The sequence below is a fragment of the Phodopus roborovskii genome, unplaced genomic scaffold, assembly GCF_943737965.1.
Source record: "Phodopus roborovskii unplaced genomic scaffold, PHOROB, whole genome shotgun sequence".
Taxonomy (NCBI): Eukaryota; Metazoa; Chordata; class Mammalia; order Rodentia; family Cricetidae; genus Phodopus; species Phodopus roborovskii.
In genome coordinates, this window is record NW_026125183.1 from 269,691 (window position 1) to 288,437 (window position 18,747).

An 18,747-nucleotide genomic window follows, 5' to 3' on the forward strand; every position below is an offset into this window, starting at 1 on the left:
CCACCATACTTTCAGAGGTTTGTCTGAATGTATCCTCAATTTTTATGTATGTTTATGAATACAGATGATTGCTATACTTTCTGTACCTTAGCTAGTTCTCATTCTTCAATAATTACAGAAGAATATTTAGATTTCACAGTCCTGTTCTAAGCACATTATAGAAATTCTTATTGTAGGACATTAGTAGAATAGGAAAATTATGACATGTAAGTGGAAATTATATGAATCATTTGTTAATTGAAATCAAGATCTTATCATATTTACACTCACAACCACGGTTCTTGTACTGAAATTATGCTCTTGCTCAACAAAGAAATGTTTTCCTAGAAATTTTATGAACATTATTTATCATATATGTTCTGAATACACTATACATTTTATTAAGCACATTCATACGAGAATCTCCATTTAATAAGGATATTTTAAGAAGAATAACAGAGAATATGTTTACTACTTAAGAAAGTTAGAATAGGAACTCAGTCAAAGGCCTGATGGGCCAAAGGACATGAGAGATAAGTAGCTTGAATATCACAAGTACAGTAAACTAGAGTGTCTATTCTGGAATAAGTTTAACTTCAGAAATTAAAAAAAAAGACACCCAGAAAAGCAGGTTGAAATGTATATGTGATAGTGTCAGTTTATTTGGTGATAATTATTGATAGATGGTTCTTAAATCGGAGGAGGGACAGGGAACAAGGACAATGGACAAGCTAATAAAGGGCAACAGAAAGAGACATAGAGTTGGGATCTGAGTCTGGTAAGGATAAAGGATACAATGAAGTAGTAAAGAGAGAATGCAAGGAATAGAAAGGGGGTAATTCTCAAGCAGCAACAGGGAACAAGTATGTCAGGAGGAATATGAAAAGACATAAGGAACCTAAATCAAGATGAGGTGAGAGGACAGTGGCAAGCCAGAAGTGGGAGGTGGTTTGGAAAGAAGGAAGCGAAGTTGAGGGACGTGGAGTACTATGGAGGCATTCAGCTAATTATTACAGTTTGATATGTTCTCTCTATTAAATTAAGTCATGTATTTAATTCTCATTTCTTTGCTCCAGTGAAGATAAACAATGGGGCTCCTTAAATTTGGGGGGGGTATATGCAACATAAGTAATATACACATGTATGCATATATATATATGTATATAAATACATATGTGTATACAGTGTGTTGTGTGTGTAAATGTGTTAATAAATAATTGTACCTTTTCTACTACTCATTTGCTTTCCAAAATAGGTGTAATTAAGATTAAGCAATTGGATAATTAGCAATGTCATGCAGCCATCTGGTTGGGAATTGTACTAGTTACTAAACAGACTAGTCTTATGGCTATCATTTCTATTTGAAGATACTTAAAGTACTACTACTTTTTGGAAATACTTCCACCTCAAATTAGTGGTGATGTTACAATGTAATTATGTGACAATCAAAAAGTCCATAGCAAACCAGAATGGTCATAAGAAACTATAAAAATTGGTGCAGAAGAAACAGTATTATCTTGCATTTTTAGAGAACATATTCCTAGTATTGCTATTAGTTGTGTTTACACAAATATTATATATGAATATTGTATTTCAAAGATATTTTCCCATATATTTTAAACCACATTTCTTTCAGTTCAAAGAAAATAAATCTAAGAGAATTTAGACTCATTTCTCTTGTGAAATATATTAAATGAAAGCCGGTGAAATATGTTTAGGATGGTAAGTGATTTCTCTACTACTTAATAAAGCAATTGAAAGAATATGGGGCCACATCCAAATAAAATATGCAATTTAATATATATAATGTCTATCAAAGATCTTTAAGGTGGAGTGGATATCTCTAGGAAATAACATATCAAAGCAATCACTCCAGCCTTCAATTTTCAGGTGCTCTGCACAATTGCAGGGAGTATGTTGTTCGTGTTGCATAGAAACTCTGGAAGGACAATGACTCAGTATGTTAGTAGGAAGGAAAAATCAGGTGACAGAACAGGCTTTTGCTAAAAAGGAGTGTAAGTGTTCTTATACAATCAGGACATAAACACCTCCACCCATAGATACAGTTGCAAGAGCTAGTTTGGTTGTAAACATCTCTACCAATTGAAATCTTCTGTTTGTATATCAGAATACCTTCTTGCAAACTCTCCTCTTGTTACTCACTACTCCATCATCAATGCTCTCAGCATTACCTTTAAGCATTTTTTTAAGCACAGCCTACCATGCAGTCTAGGCCAGTCTTGAATTTACAATCCTGTCTCAGCCTCCCAATGACTAGAATAACAGGTTTATGTCACTACATCTGGCTTTTATTAAATTATTAGTCACACTTTGTGTATCTGGGTGTGTATATCCTTTTTTGTTTATGTAGTGAACAGTCTTTTAAGACAGGCTTATTAAGGAATGCTTTTTATATACTAAAATGTATAGAGTAATGTAACTTCAACTAGTAGCTGAACATGAAAATGAGCATTTTCATCACTCCACCAAACTTCAGGCCTTTGAGAAAGAACCTTCTCTTTAATCTTCAGTCACCATTTAGCCATTTTCTTCTTCTGAATCTGCTGTTTTCCAGTTGTTATCCATAAGTTAGAGAGTGAAGCTTTTCACGTGTGATTTTTTTTTCACCTGAAAAGAATGAATTTGTAGTTTGTCATTTTTTTTTTGTTTCCATCCTTTTAATTTAGTTCCTCCCTTTTCATTGTTGACTAGCATTCATTTGAATTAATGTTCCACACATTGTTTATCTATTTTCCATGTAGAGAGCTGGATGGGGATTTCCAATGTGAGGGATTATTGGAAAAGCTGCTAAAAACGTTCAAATACACCAAAAGGTCATAGTTTAAACTTGTAACCCGTTATTTTGGAGGCTAAGGCAGGAGGATCCTAAATTCAAGGCCTGTTTGGGCCACACAGCATACTCAAACAGACTGGGAAATTTAGTGAGACAATTAAAAAAGCTTAAATGGAGCACAGATGCATCTCAATGAGCACTAATCTTGCAAGCATGGGACACAGTTCTATATCCAGCACCAGAAAACAAAGCAAGACAAAAACGAATGAAACCCTCTAAACACTCACAGACTGTTTACTGTGGGAACAGACATTTTAATTCCTAAGTAAATGTGTTAGAGAGGGATGCTAAATCATATAAGTACACTTTAGGAAATAGGCAGCCACATTTTCAAATTGGCTATGTCACTTACACTTCCAGGAACAATTTAAGAGAGTTCTGCTTATGCTCATACATTCCAGAACTTTGTATTGCTTGAGTTTTCTTGCTGGTTTGGTTTACAGTTACTCTAGCAAGTGTGTACTGGTATCTTATTTTGGTTTTAATGAAGATTTCTGTAATTGTTAATAACATTTAATATTCCTTCATTTGTTTCCCCTTTATTAGTAAATCATCTTCTGTAGATGGATTATCAAATTGTTTAAACATAAAGATTTATAAATTTCAAATTATTTTCCCCTCATGGGTCTGTTTTTTATTTCTCTCAATAGTATTTTATATGAGTAAGTATAAAGTTTAATAAAGTCTAATTCTGCATTAATTCATTGCCAAGTCTAAGATAGTTGCTTAACCAAGAATCATGCTTTTCCTCCTTTGCACCATTTCTTCTAAAAAAATTATAGATATTTGATTGTGCATTCATGTTTTCTAATTTGTTTTAGTTTTTCTTTGTATATTTGCAAAGAATGGATCAAAGTTCATTGTCTTCCACATGGATATACAATTTTATATTCATCAGAATGTTGAGACTTTCTTCATTACATTGCCATTTTATCATCAACTGTATATGTAATCTGAACCTTTATTCTATCCTTAATATTTCTTGATGTAAATAATACAATCTACAACTACTACATTTTTACAAAATCTTGAAATTTCACAGTACAAACATTTCCACTTTTGATTTTCAACATTTATATTAATATGTGTTACTTAACAAAATAATCTTTTATTGCATCTTCATTTATGTATATCATATTGACTCTGCATATGCTCTTATGTCTCACTCTCTGCCCACTTACACTAATTCTATTCTTTCCAAATAGTTCTCTTTATAACTTAATATCGTTTCTAGGTTCCACATGTGAGAGAATTTCTATATTTATGTATGTTTTTATTAGTTAGTTCCATTATTATGATGTACTCCAGGATCATAAATTTTCCTACAAATGATGCAAAGACTGAGTGCATGATTTTGCTATAATGAATAGTGCACAACAAACATGGATGCTGCAGGTATCTCTATTTTGATTCTTCAGAGATAAAGCATGTAATGGTAGAGCAGGATCACATGGTAGTTCTAATTTTATGAATCTGTTCAATGATTTTTATAGCACCTATACTAATTTTTCCTCATACAAGTAATATATAGGATCCATATTTTCAGCATCCTTGCCAGTATGCATTGTTTGATTTTTTTTTATTATTATAGCCATTCTGACTAAAGTGACATGGAATCTTCATGTAGTTTTCATTGACATTTCCCTGATGGCTAAAGATGTTGGATATTTGTAATACATTTATTGGTTATGATCTTCTTTTCAGAACTCCGAGTTCAATTTATTTTTCCAATATTGATTGTGTTAGCTGGTAAAGAGCTCCTCCCATTCAGTAGGTCTTAATTTAATTAATTACTTTGCCCTCTAGACGCTTTTAAATTCCAAGCAATCCCATTTACTGATTCTTGTTACTATTTGCAAAGAATCTGTAGTCTCATTTAGAAATTACATGCCTAGGTTTATAGCTTGAAATACTTTCTTCATGCTTTCTTCAACTAGTTTCAAAGTCTATGGTTTCACACAAATGACTTTATGATCCAATTTGAATTGAGTTTCATGCAAGTTGAGAGGTGTGCATATCCAGTTTCCGGAACCATTTGTTGAAGAGGCTTTCTGTTTTCCTAGTTAATATTTTGGGTTCTTTGTCAAAAATCAAGTGGCTATAACTGTATGGATTTATTTCTCTATTCTCTATTCTATTATATTGGACTGTGCTCTGTTTTTTTGCCACTACTTCAATTTTCTTATTATTTGACTATTTGGAAAATTTTATATAAACAGAGACATATATTATGTACTCTTTGTGTACATTTTCTTTCACTTAGTATAAAAATTTCAATTTTGTTCTATATTATGTCATGAATTAGTAGCTCATTTATTTTATGGTTATATAATATCACACAAAATGTAAATCAAATCTTTAGTGATTTTTTTGCTTGTTTTAAGCTGTTGACTTTATAAGTTAGAAGTTGTCTTTAATATTCACGTATCAATTTTACATCTAAAGAATTTGTAATGATAGACTCTATTTCATTTTTTTTGATATTGACAATTTGTAACTTGTGAGCTTTGGCAAAGATGATTTTTTTCTTATTTGATTAATCTTTCCAAAGAGGTAGCAGAGTTAGTTTTCTTAATATTCTTTGTTTTCTATTTTGAATTAAATTCATACCTGGTCTTCTTCTCTCTTTCCTTCTTCTTGCTTCATTTTGGATTTCTTCTGTTTCTACTTTCAAAGATGTATTTTTAAATTGCTGATTTGAGATATTGCTATTTTAATTAAAACACTTAATATTGTCATTTTCATTCCAAGGGCTTCTTTTGACGAATTTCTCAAATTGTAATGTATTCCTTTTCTATTTACTATTTTATTCATTTTTGAGGTAGTGAGGATTGAATTTTTAATTTGGACAACCTATGCAAACAGTTTACCAATTAATTATGCCCTTAGTCCTACTTTCATTTGTATTCAATTAAATTATTTTAAAACAACTTTGCAACCTCTCTTCTTTTTAATTAATTTATTTATTTTTTATTTTACATGTCCATTCCAGTTCCCTCTCCCTTCCTTCCTCCCTCCCTGTCACTTACCCTCACTGCCCCCTCATATGCATCCTGACCACCCTCCCCTTCCATCCCCCCACCCCAATTCCACATGTAGGGCAATGCCATCCAGGTGGGGTCATGTAAATCTGTCAAGTCATTTGAAGTAGGGACTAGGACTTCTTTCTTGACTCTAGGTTAAGGCAGTATCCCTCCATGGGGGATGTGTCCACAAGGTTCTTTTGTGCACCAGGAATACATCCTGGTTCCACTGTCTGAGGTCCCTTAAAGGACTGACTCAGGCCTCCCTGAATATGGGTCTCAGCCAGAAGGTCTGAGAAACCTTTCTTTTAATTAATGGCTTATTGAGAAAGATTTAAACTTTCAATATTTTGGCTTTTCCTGATATCTTTCAAGCACTGATTTCAAATTTAATTCCACTGTTATTTGTTGGCTAAAATTTGGTTCTGTGGTATAGGATTGAATCTATCTTTGTGAGCATCCTATGAATATTGAATAGCACATGCATTCTGCTTTTGGTTGAACTATTCCATAAATGCCAATCAGCAAAAATCAATTGACAGATTTATTTAGATCTTCTGTATTCTTAATTATTTTGGGTCTTGTTCTTCACTCCAAGAGAGTCTATTTGGATTTTGAATGAAGTTAAGTATTATAATTGTTGTGTATCATCCATGAGTCTTGAGATTTGATTCCAATGGCCACCAGAAAAAAAGATAATACTATGATTCTGTTGCTTATTTATAGTTTTTTTGTTTAAGTGGTTGTTGTTAGAGAGCAATTACCTTTATTCTTTTCAGTAGATTAAAATACTAGTGCTGGAGCTTTGCTGTAGAGTAGGTCTTTATCTTCGTTTTATTGAATTTCCATTCAAATACAATAGATGATTCAAGGCTGGTCAAGGCAGAAGACAAATTAGACAGCTCTGTTGCTTTTACATGTTTTTAAAATAGCGTGCATTTTGAGGAATATTTTATAATATTGACCTTAAAGACATCTCAAAATTCAAATTTAAGTAATCTCAGTAAGTCTTACAGTTTATGAAAGGCTTTATGATTAATATGCAGCGTGTGCATGCACACACACACAGAGCCATATGAATGCTGAATTATTAAATACCCATGTGCATCTACATTCATAGCTTCTGTGCACAAATTTAATACAAAATCTTGAAAAAATGTGCTTGTACTAAATTTGTGGGACTTTTCTCTTTGTCCTTACTCACTAAGAAACATAGCATATGTATTTATGTAGAATTTTACATGTCTTGAGGTATTGTAAACTCTTCAGACATGATTAAAAGTATATAGAGCATACATACATTTTGCGCTAATACTATACAATTTTTATATAAGGAACTTAAGTATTTATTTATGGAAGATCCTGCATTGAAACTACCATGGACAGCGAGAGACACATGTATTCAGTTTTATAAAGAGAAATTTTTAAATAATTAATTTATAGCAAAAAATCTTGCTACATGTCCTAGGCTGAGTTCAAACTAGGGATACTCTTGTTTCAGTTTATTAAATGCAGTGCACATCATCACGTTAAGCTGTATGCTACCCTCCCATGCTTTTAAGACAAGGTCTAACTATAGCCCTGGCTGCTCTTGAACTTGCCACAGTTCTTCTGTCATGGATTTCCAAATGCTGGAATTATATGTATATGCCACTCTGATAAACTCAGTATCTAGTTTGAAAAATCATGTCTAAAGTCACTTTGGGATTGCAAATACCTCTGTGTTGCTCAAGTTATGCTATCATGTTTCCCTGGCATTTGATATTCTATATCTGTGGTTCCTAACATGTGTGTCTTGACCATTGGAAAACACACATTCTAAATAGTCTTATAACCTGAGACACCACTCAGTAGCAAAATTTCAGTTATGAAGTATCAACAAAAATAATTTCATGGTTGGAGGTTAACATAACAAACTATTAATATTTGGCAGTATTAGGAAGGTTGAGAACCATACTAAAATGCTTTGAAATGAAAATAACTTCTACCTTTGATTACCTAGGAGCTTAACATTATGTAAATATATGGCCTCCTTTAACATAAAGATTCTGATAAGAAAAATAGGTGGTGGGTATGTTAAATGAAGCAAGGTTTAGACACAAATCTGAGCACCTTTCAAGGAGCTATCCAGGGTGCTAGATTACATTTCCCTGACGTTGTCCTAATACTGGAAAAACAAAACAAAACAAGAAAACACACACACACACAAACCAACAAGAAAATCCGAGCCTTTAAATTTCTCTGCTATCTCTGACACATTGACCGTCTATAACCTATCCATCACATACTCTGAATGAATGCATATGTGTAGGTTTGTATTCATCTAGTTCTGTAGACAAATCCAATTTTGACCAAATTTCCAGTTGAACTGCCAACTAGGCCATCAGGGGAAAATAAACACTTTTATTATGTTCAGCTACATATAGGAATATAGGGTGCCAACAATTACAAAATGAAGTCTTAAAGAGAGTCTATAGTATTTGCTCTTATACATGATTTTGTTTATAATGTTCTTTGTAGTTTAAATTTGCACTCATTTTACAAACTCCTATCAGTTTTTGCTCTGAATTCTAAAGATCTGAAATTTGGCCAAATAATCTATACTTTCAGAACCGTGTGTGTGTGTGTGTGTGTGTGTGTGTGTGTATGATGTCTTGCTTCAACTAATTAGGACTTAGAACAACAGTTCCTATATTTTACTCTTTGCTGTATCAAAAATCACCATATATCTTGGTAGAATTTAAAAAATAAAAATCTCAGTCCTCAACCTAGATTTTATGAACCAGAAATACTGGGGAATTGCTCAGTAATCTGTATTTTGATGAGTTTTGCAAATGATCCTGACACATATTTACTAATCATTTAGAATAACATGTTAATAAGTCTGAAATTATATGGTTCAGTTTCATTTAAATTTTATTTATAAACTTACTGAGCAATGATTAGAATTATTTTCAATGAAAACTGCTGATTTGTAGGGGGATGTGTGTGTGTGTGTGTGTGTGTGTGTGTGTGTGTGTGTGCGTGCGCACTTATGTGTCAGAGAGAGACTAAGATACAGAGAGCAACAGAGGTAGAGGGGGAGAAGAAAAGAAGGAGATGAGAGGAGGAAAGGAGAGGGGAAGGGAGGGAGGAAAGGGAAGAGGATAGAAGGGGAAGAGAGAAGAGGGAAGAGGAGGGAGGGGAGCAAAGAGATAGAGTGTATAGTTCAGTTTGGCCTGTAGCTCACAGTCCTTCTACCTTTGTCTGTTGTGCTGAGATTTTAGGTAAGTGCTTCAACATTGAGCCTCAGTAAAGACAATTTTTCTTTTTATATGGAGTCTCATTTTGTGTAGCCTTGGCTGGCCTGAAAGATCAGGTTGGCCTCAAACCTACAGGCTGCTTCTGCCTCCCAATTGCTAGGATTAAAAGCATTTACAATCAGAATGGTGGTGAGGATTCTAATGATATATTTTCTTTAAGTGATAATAGTTTTGTAATTTGCATGTAAAGGACAATCAGGGATGGGATAAGTTGGTAGATATAAAAGTTTATAATTTTCATTATATTATTACAGATTTAGGAAATATGTTTGAAGTTTGAACAAGGTTACATACTTACTCCAATAATCATAAAAAAATAAAAGATTAACACTTAGTAACAGTCAAGATTTGGAAGAAATTTAAATTGCAAAGAAAGAGACACTGAATGAATAGCCTGCCAAGTTTCTGCACTCAACTTCAGTATACAATGCTGTAAAGGATATTGCATCCAGATTAGCTTTATATCTGATGTTATTGCTTTGACTTATAAAAAAAAATGTATCTATTTTTGAAATATGGCTTGCTATCATCTCTATTTACATCATCCTAGAAATTCATTTCCTGTTCAGTAGATCAATCATTCTAACATTTGATCAACTTACTACCAGTTGACTTAGAAAAAAAACCCTACAGTTTTCCCACCCAGAAAATAACAATATGAACATATTTTGTTCTTTCTTAAAGAGATTTAGAAATAATGAATATTCAAGATTTTGAAATTTGGTATTTTGTTTATATGTAATATAAAAGAATTATATTGTAATAGATACCACTATAAGAATGAAGTGAGAGTGAAGTTTTAGCTAAATCACATAATATAAATACCTTTCTTAGAAGTCTTAATAGACTACAAATGAGGGTTACCATTCTACCATTTTTCCCTGACTCAAATAATGTAAATGAATTTCACTTTCTACATAATGTATACTTTAATAACTAAAAGTGAAAATTTCTTAAACTATTATTTTATTATAATTATTATTTAATATAACTCATTTTATAATAAAACATTATGAGCTTGTATTTTACTAGTAAGTATAACTTTCTTTTCTTTTTGCAATTTGATATGTAGAGGCCAAATATTACCATATTTAAATGAATAGTTCCCTGAAACTGCTAAGATATTTGTAGCATGAATAATAAAATCCAGAACAAAATATTGGGTTAAAACTGAAGATCAGAAAATCAAAGAGGCCAGCCACTAGAGAGTTCTAACCTCTACCAATGCACAGACTGAATGGGTGATCTATTGAATATTTGACTACACTGCTCTCCACCAAACTGAAAGATATTTTTCTAAACAGAAAGCTCATATGTTTATTTCTAAATAAACATATTTTTAATATTTTAGGATATTTCTAAAATAAGATATTTGACTATTTTCTAGAACTTTAGTGATTGATATATATATATATATACATATATGTAAACTTTTTAAATTATTTGCATTAAAATCTTTGTAGAACTAGGCAGAGAATAATTCAAGATTATGTGGCTTTCTATAATCATTCACCGAATATTACCTTGTATACGTCAAAGTTTAGAAATCAGAACCACAGTGATCTGTGGGTGGTCTGTGATCTGGTGATCAAAGACCACTGCTTCATATTTCATGACCCCTTCCAGAAATGCGGTCAAGATGGGTCAGTCAACCTTTTTTTTTTTTTTCACTTAAATTATGTGACCGTCCTCTTTCACCTCTGACCCAGGTCATCCAATGTGTGCCATTTGTCACAGAGTAGAAGAGTCAGTGTGGAGGTTTAAGTGTACCCTTTCCTAGTTCTGGAAATACTCAGAAAATACACTTTAATGGTGTTAGTGCCTGCATTGTCAGTTTTCGAGATGAACAATTTATTAATTAAGAACTGGATATAGTGCATTAAAATCCCATAACCACTAAAATATTGCCAATCATTTAAAAAATTCCAATGCTATGTTATAGTAATTAAAAACACAGGATATGGACAAGTAGACTATTTCAGAATAAAAACTTGCTGAAGACTGAAAAGAAAGTTTAAAAAAAAAAACCTTTCCACATAGTTTGCAGAAGACTGAACAGCTCATGTCTTCACTGACGCTTGATTTTTTATGCTTAAATAAAATGTCATTACATTTTCACCAACATTTAAAGTACCTTTTGTGCTAGGAAAACTGATGTTTCATGAGCCCTGTTTACTATTGATTTAAACCACACAACATATCTCTACATGGTCAGCACAGATCAAATATCAGCCCATAGTTTTGGCACAATTATATATTTAGAATATAGAAGTGTTTTCATCAATCTGTCATATTTATTGGATACCATTTATGTATCATGAATGTAAATTTTAGTAAGTTAATTCACTGTGTCAAAAAGCTTAGAAGAAAGATTAAGGAGTAATTAAAGCTATTAAAAATATAGAAGGATGCCTAAATTTTCTGCAGTCGATAAGTGTAAGAGCTCTATGAACAGAGGAACTTAATAGCAGAGATGATTCAGAGATCTTCAAGTGGGCTAGATTAGGCTTCAATTAGACATGTTTTAATTTTAGGTTTCCCTTTTTTTTTAATTTTACATGTCCATCCCAGTTCCCTGTCCCTCCCTCCCTCCCTCTTACCCACTCTCCCCCTTCACATGCACCCTGACCACCCTCCCCTCCCATCCTCCCACCCCAATTCCACATGTAGTTCAATGCCATCCAGGTGGGGTCATGTAAATCTGTCAAGTCATTTGAAGTAGGGACTAGGACTTCTCTCCTGTCTCTAGGTTAAGGGAGTATCCCTTCATGGGGGATGTGTCCACAAGGTTCTTTTGTGCACCGGGAATACATCCTGGTTCCACTGTCTGAGGTCCCTTAGACTGCTCAGTCCTTCTAACTGAGACCCATGTTCAGGGGGTCTGAGTCAGTCCCATGCTGGATTCCCAGCTATCAGTCTGGGGGCCCATTAGCTCCTCCTTGTTCAGGTCAGCTGTCTCTATGTGTTTCTGTAGCCTCCCTCTGCATCTGGATTCTAGTTCGACTCAGTGTTTAGTTGTGGGTGTTTGCTTCTGTTTCCAACAGGTACTAGATGAGGGTTCCATGATGGTGGATAAGTTAGTTGTTTATCTCACTATCAAGGAAGGGCATTTATGGTAGCCTTTCCACGGTTTCCCATTTTTAATAGCTGTGATTTTATACAGAAAAATTGTTGAACTGTTTTTCAAGGTTCTGATTCCTTGTAAAAAAAATATAAAAATAGAAATAGTTTTTGTTTAAGACCAGGTTTTGTTATGTAGGCCTCCCTGCCCAGGCACTTGCTGGCCTTAAACTGAAGCAGTCCCCTCCCTGAGCCTACAGAGTGCACCAAATTATATCTTTAACAAATTGTTATTATTACTAAAAGAATTTGTGAAAATAATATCCTTGTACCATAATAACTTTTAACAAATGGAATCATCAGTATTGGTTGTTTTTAAGACTAAATTGCAGGGTGTGTAGCTCATTATCCCAGAATTTGGAAGCTGAGGCAGCAGGATCATTGTTAATGGGAAGACAGCGCGTGTTATACTAAATTTAAGATAGCCTAGGCTTCAGGGTGATCCTAAGACTTTTTTTTAAATAATAAAATTTGAAATAGAAGTACTAAACCAAAAGAGAATGTCTGAGAAAGTAAAGAGGCAATAACTTCTGCATAGATTTTACTATAATATGTGACCATGAATAGTGAAATTTAAGGTGAAGGTGGAGAACAGAGGCAGATGATGGCAACTCATTTACATTCAGATATAAGATGCTTGGATATTTTACTGAATAAGATAAAAAAATATTTTAAGAACTTTGATCACTGGATTGGCACATAAGTGAGAGCATAAACTTACATTCAGAAAGATTGTTAAGCCGGTATATGGTCAATTCAAGAAAATATAAGAGTTGATCTGAAGCAATTCCAAGGGATCAGAGCAACATTAAACTCATTGAAATTTATGAGAAATAGAAACTAGTAAAAGTACAGAATTGACAGGAGAGGCATTTTAATGGCTGTGTTAAAGAGGATGTTGAATGAAGAAACATAAAAGGAAGTTAAATTTTATTTATTTAATGTGGAACTTGAATGTAATAAAGTGGGGTATGAACAGCAAACTTGTTGAATAGCTGAGGTCATTACTTACAATGGAAAAGACTGGAAGGGTCAAGTTGGTTGGATTGAAATTAAGAGTTTTTTGAGTAAGCTGAATTGGCATGAAATATTAGATATTTAAGCAGATATATTGAACAGGCTATGAATGTACAACTATAGACTTCAAGAAATTCTATGACTAGAGGTAATTTTGGACATCTTCAGCATACATATGGAATTCAAACCATGTGTCTGGATCGTATAGCAAAAAAACTAGAAAATTGGGAAAAATAGAAGTCACTGTCTGAGTACTGAAGTTTCAATGGCTGGAGATTTTAAAGGTGAATAATACAGGGGAAAAAAGACAAAAATCAGTGGTATAGGAAGAAAATGTACAGTTTTAATTTAGAGATCAAGTGAAGAAAATATTTAAAATAATAAGGAATTAAAATGCATCAAATAATAGTAAGTAGAGTTTAAAAACTACGTTTTTGTTGATGGAAAAGATAGAAGAGAATCCTAGAACTGAGCTGGTAAGCAATAGAAAAATGAGACTCAGAGCTCAACGGAATTGGACTTCATTAAAAACACTATCATTTTTGCCAACCATAAATTCTGTTAGCATAAATGGATACACATACACACGCATTTCAAGGTTTATAGCCTCATGTTCTCATTTTCAAGGTATCACTGTTGCAGAGCAACATTCCTAAATGTTTGGATTTTAAGCATAGAGGGCATTATTATTAATTCTTATTTGAATTCACTGCCAACCTCTGTGGCTTCTTTGGTTTCTTAGTACCACACAGCAGATGGTAAAATAAATGGAAAGCACAGTTCAGTATTCTTTAGTAGCATAGTGTAACAGCTCTAGATGTAAAAGGGGCAAGGAGATTCTGTGTTATATGCAGCATGTTAGAAACCTCTCCAAGGTACTGAGCTGGTTTTCCTGTTAAAGAAAATGCTTTCAAGTCACTAGGCGTCAAAAAGTGGAATAACTTTATTTTTACTTTAAGTATTAAAATGTTTTGCTGAGGGTTTTGATCATCCACTCTGCATATAAGATGGAATTTAACTTATCTGTTACATTATTAGAGCCAAGGACAGCAAAGAAGTAAAGCACAGTGTAAAGTTTAAAACTACAGTACACACAACACACACACACACACACACACACACGGGGGGGGGAGATCATATATTCTCAGGGGGCGGGGAGGGGTTAGCTTTAGACACCCTGTCTTACTTGTATGCATTGTGCTTTCTTGTGTTGGGGCACAGGAGACTGAACCATTGTGAGGTCATTATTATTGTGAGAGCAACTCTCAGGAGCATCTGAGATAAGTTGGGTGGAGTGGGAGGGTGGGGAGCACAGGTATACTGACTTCCTTTAACTGCCTTATCTGCTCCCTCTAGCTTCTAGGTGACTGATAGAAAAGTGTAAAATCCCCGCCCTAGTAGTAGTAGTAGTTACTAGGTACTGAAATGGGCGTGGTTTGCTATATAAGACACCTGAGTTTTGTTGGGCCCAGCAAGCTGGCCCTTGGGCAGAGTCTGGAGTCCCGAAGCTTTCTGCAGAGCCACTGAGTCCCCGCATCCTATTTGGGAATCCTCCCGCCAGCCCGGGTATTTAGTAGTTTTAGGAGGGCCTGCTGAGCATGTGTAGGGAGCATCGCGCATGCTCTGTAGAGTGGGCAGGTTTAGCAGGCGCGAGCTGTGGGCTTTACTACTGTTCGCCCGCCTCCCCCGCCCAGCACGCCCCCTCCCCTTCTTCCCGCCCCTAGCACGAGTTTCTCGCAACCACCCCGCCCCTCCTCCCCTATCCCCCTCCACTCCGGGCTGGGGAACCTCCATTGACGTGCCGGTGACGCCGCCGCGCCGCCGCCGCGGGGGGTTCCAAGCACCGCACAGGTAACGCGGCGGCTGCCGCCATGTTGGCGGCGTAGGGAGCGGGGAGGGGGCCCGGGAGCGCGTGGGGGGGGGGAGGCGTAGGCGGCGTGGGGGGCGGCCCCGCGGAGCTTTGCGGGGCGGGCGGCGAGAGCCGTGTGGCTGCTCGAAGGGAGGCGGTACAGAGTTGCCTTCTCTTTGGGCACAGCAGCGGGCGTCGGAGATCCCTCTCTCCCAGCTTCTGAGGTACCCGCCAGTGACGAGGTCAGCGATCACTGAATACGGGGCTCGGAGTCTCGGACTCGGCTGGGATCGAGCTCGCCAGACGGGATGTGTGGTGGTGCTGGATACAGACAGCTCCTGTTCGAGTGCTCCTGAAGAGGCGATGCTACCATTCGCTTCTCTGGAGGGTTCCTGGGACGAAGAAATGGAGGTGTTCGGCAGCGGCAGTGCGAGCAGCAGCGAGGTTAGTGTGGTGGGCGGGACCGGCTGGAAGTCTGCAGCCCAATGTCCCGGGAGATCCTGGCTGGGCGGCAGAGCAGGGTGCCGGGCAATCCCCCCCACCCCCAACCCCCCGTCCCGGGGGCCCAGACCTCTGGCGGTATGAGGGCGGGAAAGGGGACAGGAGCAATGAGCTCCAGCATGCAGACCTGACTCCTAGCTGCGGCTTGGCCTCCTCAGCTCTGAGCTCCGGAGGTGCGGCCACGCTAGAGTTTGTTCTAAGTTTCTTCACTTCCAACCCGAAGCGGGACTGGGGGACACGCGCGGTTCCTTGCCTGACTGCTTGCACCATGCTGCCTCTGCTTTCTGAGAATTGGAGCCGAGGATCAGAGCTTGCTGTTTATGATTCCACTGCTTTATGAATTCAGGGAAACAGAAACACACCAAGGTGACCAACTCTGGGGACTTTAACCCTGAGGGACAAGTATTCCTTGGTAACAGCATTCTTATTTCTTTGCAACCAACTATTTTCTTTCTACCTTAGGTAAGAACTGGGAGTCAGTATCTGTGTACAGGTGAACTGCTGTTGCCTGTTCTAAATTCCCCTTACTCCTTTAGCTTAACTTCAATCAATCCTTCACCTTTTCCCAGCTTTCATACCTGACCGGTTGGTGGGTAGCAGAGGCAAAGTGATTCCCAGACCTTATGAGACTGATTTTTGTAAAGCTTAGCCAAGTTGAACCAAAATACTTCCGTTCTCCCCTTTTCCCGCCGTTCTTTCTAATGAAACTGTACTGCCCGTGTTTTTCACTTGGGCCATGAGAACTTAGATGTGCACAGGTATTTTATTGTTTTGTTACAAAAATCGAGCCATGTTTAAACACAGAAACCTACATATTGTGATAGAAAGTTGGAGCCTTTCCTAGTCACTTAATCATAAGCATAGTATTCCAGTAGAGGCCACCATACACCTCCTAAAATAGTTGTTGAATACCAATTTGAGTCACAACACAATGTTTTGAGGTAAGACTCCATATCCTCTAAATCTCAAGGATGAGCCTTTGTCTTCAAGTGCAGTTCCAACTGTAGAAAGGCATACCTTGGTTTACTGTATGGTTACTTGTCCTTTCCCCTTTACATCGTTTTAATTTTAACTAGGGTTAGAGTACATATTAGAATAACTTGCAACAAGAGATTTTATGGAAATAAATTGAGAACTAATTCCAAAATGTTTTAATATTCTACATCTCTTAAGAATGGGTTAAAAGTGAGATGAATGAAAAATGTTAATTTTTCTTAAAATGTGGAAATCTAACTGCATGTATAAAATGTCTAACCAGACTATGGGTGTGTGGGGATTTCGTTTCATTCATGAATTACAGTATTTAATTTATATAGGAAGTACGGCTCTTTCAAATATCCACTATTTTATTTTTAGTTTTTTTGTAGTATCTTTTAAATTGTAATTAGCACATAGTTTTTTTTTAATTTGCTGTGTTTTAGATGCTGTAGATATCTAACAATAGATCTCTCTACCTCTGCAATTTTGAGAAATACTCCAGTGTAGATTGGTAAATCCTGTGAAGTAAAACCAAAGGTGAAAATAATGTAGTGAAGAGAGTATTTCTGCTTTCTTTGTCTAAAACTATTATGCTTGGTTAGATGTAACAGAGCAAATAACTTTACTAAAAATATTCAGGGTGAAATTTTAGTGCTACATGTTGAGAGACCCATTTTGCTTTTATTTCTTGTACTGATAATCTGTTCATAAGAAGAAAAAACACTGTTTTACTATTTATAGAATTTATATTTTCATCACATACTTTGATATTGACTTTCAAAATTCTAGCTTTTAAGGTTGAACTTTATATTCCTCAACTGTGATAGTATTTATAACAAAGGTATCTTCATTTTGTTACTATGTGTGAATATATTATTTATTATATATAACAGAATATATAAAATGTGCTGGAATCCTTAAAGAGAATATATATATATTAATTCTGATGTCAAAAGGAATAATTTCTCTCTCAAATACTGGTAAGATTAATTAAGAATTATTAAATCATAGACACTCATATATTTCAGAGTGTTTTTCAGTGTCTTTTACCTTTCTTGCTTATATGAGCAGTTGACAACTTTAGAATTATCTTTCAGCAGTGTGTAAATTGATTGTTTGAGAATCTTAACATGTTTTCCCACAAGAAAACCATTGGCAGAAACAGTTTTAGATCAATGCACAATAGCAAGCCATGCAGATGAAGAGACTAATTACTGTTTGAAAAAATTTCCTATGGGAAAATGTGTCAGGGTTTCAATCAAAAACTAGTTTGGCTTCAGTGAATAGCAAGTAGAAAATGGGCCTGCAGAAGGAAGAAATGGACTCCAGTGGCTCCTGGGGAAAATTTTGTAGAAACAGGGACATAAGATAAGCAAGAAGCTCTGGTTGTGAGAGCCCTTGCAGGCACTGTCTCAATTAGGTCTGCTGGGAATAATAACTTCAAAGGGCATCACCCCTCAGGCAGCTGCAGGTTTAGCTCTTGCCTGGATTCTGTCAGGATCAGGGAAGAGGTGTTACTTGAGATGGTAGTGGTTGTTTCTGGGCAAGGGTCATAAAGAACAGCTTGTTTGAGTACCATGAATTCTTCATGAATTAGTTCCATGAACATTGCAGTTTGCAGTTTGTATAGTAGTTTGTGGGATTTTTGTTTGTTTGCTTTTTTTTTTTTTTGGGGGTGAGGGAGTATTTGGTTCCTTATGGAAGAATTGATTATAGTGTTTTTATGTTTTGATATTGATATTGCATATCATATAATATGTACTAGAATTCTGGTATTTTTATCAATAAGTTATTGTTTAAGGAAGTTTGGGAAGTAATTTAATTCATTGATGAAAGCTATTTGAGCTATAGTCATTAAAATTTTAACCAGGGTAGATAGAGAAAACTTGCAAGATTTAATTAATTTTTATGACACTCTGTAGTAATAAAGAACATGAGCATTGAAAGCAGATGAATCTGTATTCTAACCCCTGAATAGATATCTGATAGTACATGTTACTTTTATAAATGGGAAAAAATACTTTCATAAGTTCTTATGTAAAAGAAATTTGGTGCTGGTTTTAATACAGTTAACGAGTTAACTTTCATATAGAATGTGTCAAATAATAGTTTCTTTATTTTCCC

The 18,747-nt window shown here is 35.6% G+C and overlaps 1 protein-coding gene across 1 annotated transcript in view; it reads left to right on the forward strand.

Moving 5' to 3' along the window:
* Rps6ka6 (ribosomal protein S6 kinase A6) overlaps positions 1 to 18,747 on the forward strand; it is a 102,702-nt gene that overhangs the window by 10,749 nt on the left and 73,206 nt on the right. The window contains exon 2 of the mRNA XM_051190672.1: positions 15,331 to 15,588. Coding sequence (XP_051046629.1) covers positions 15,331 to 15,588 — 258 coding nt within the window. The remainder of the gene's footprint in view (positions 1 to 15,330; positions 15,589 to 18,747) is intronic.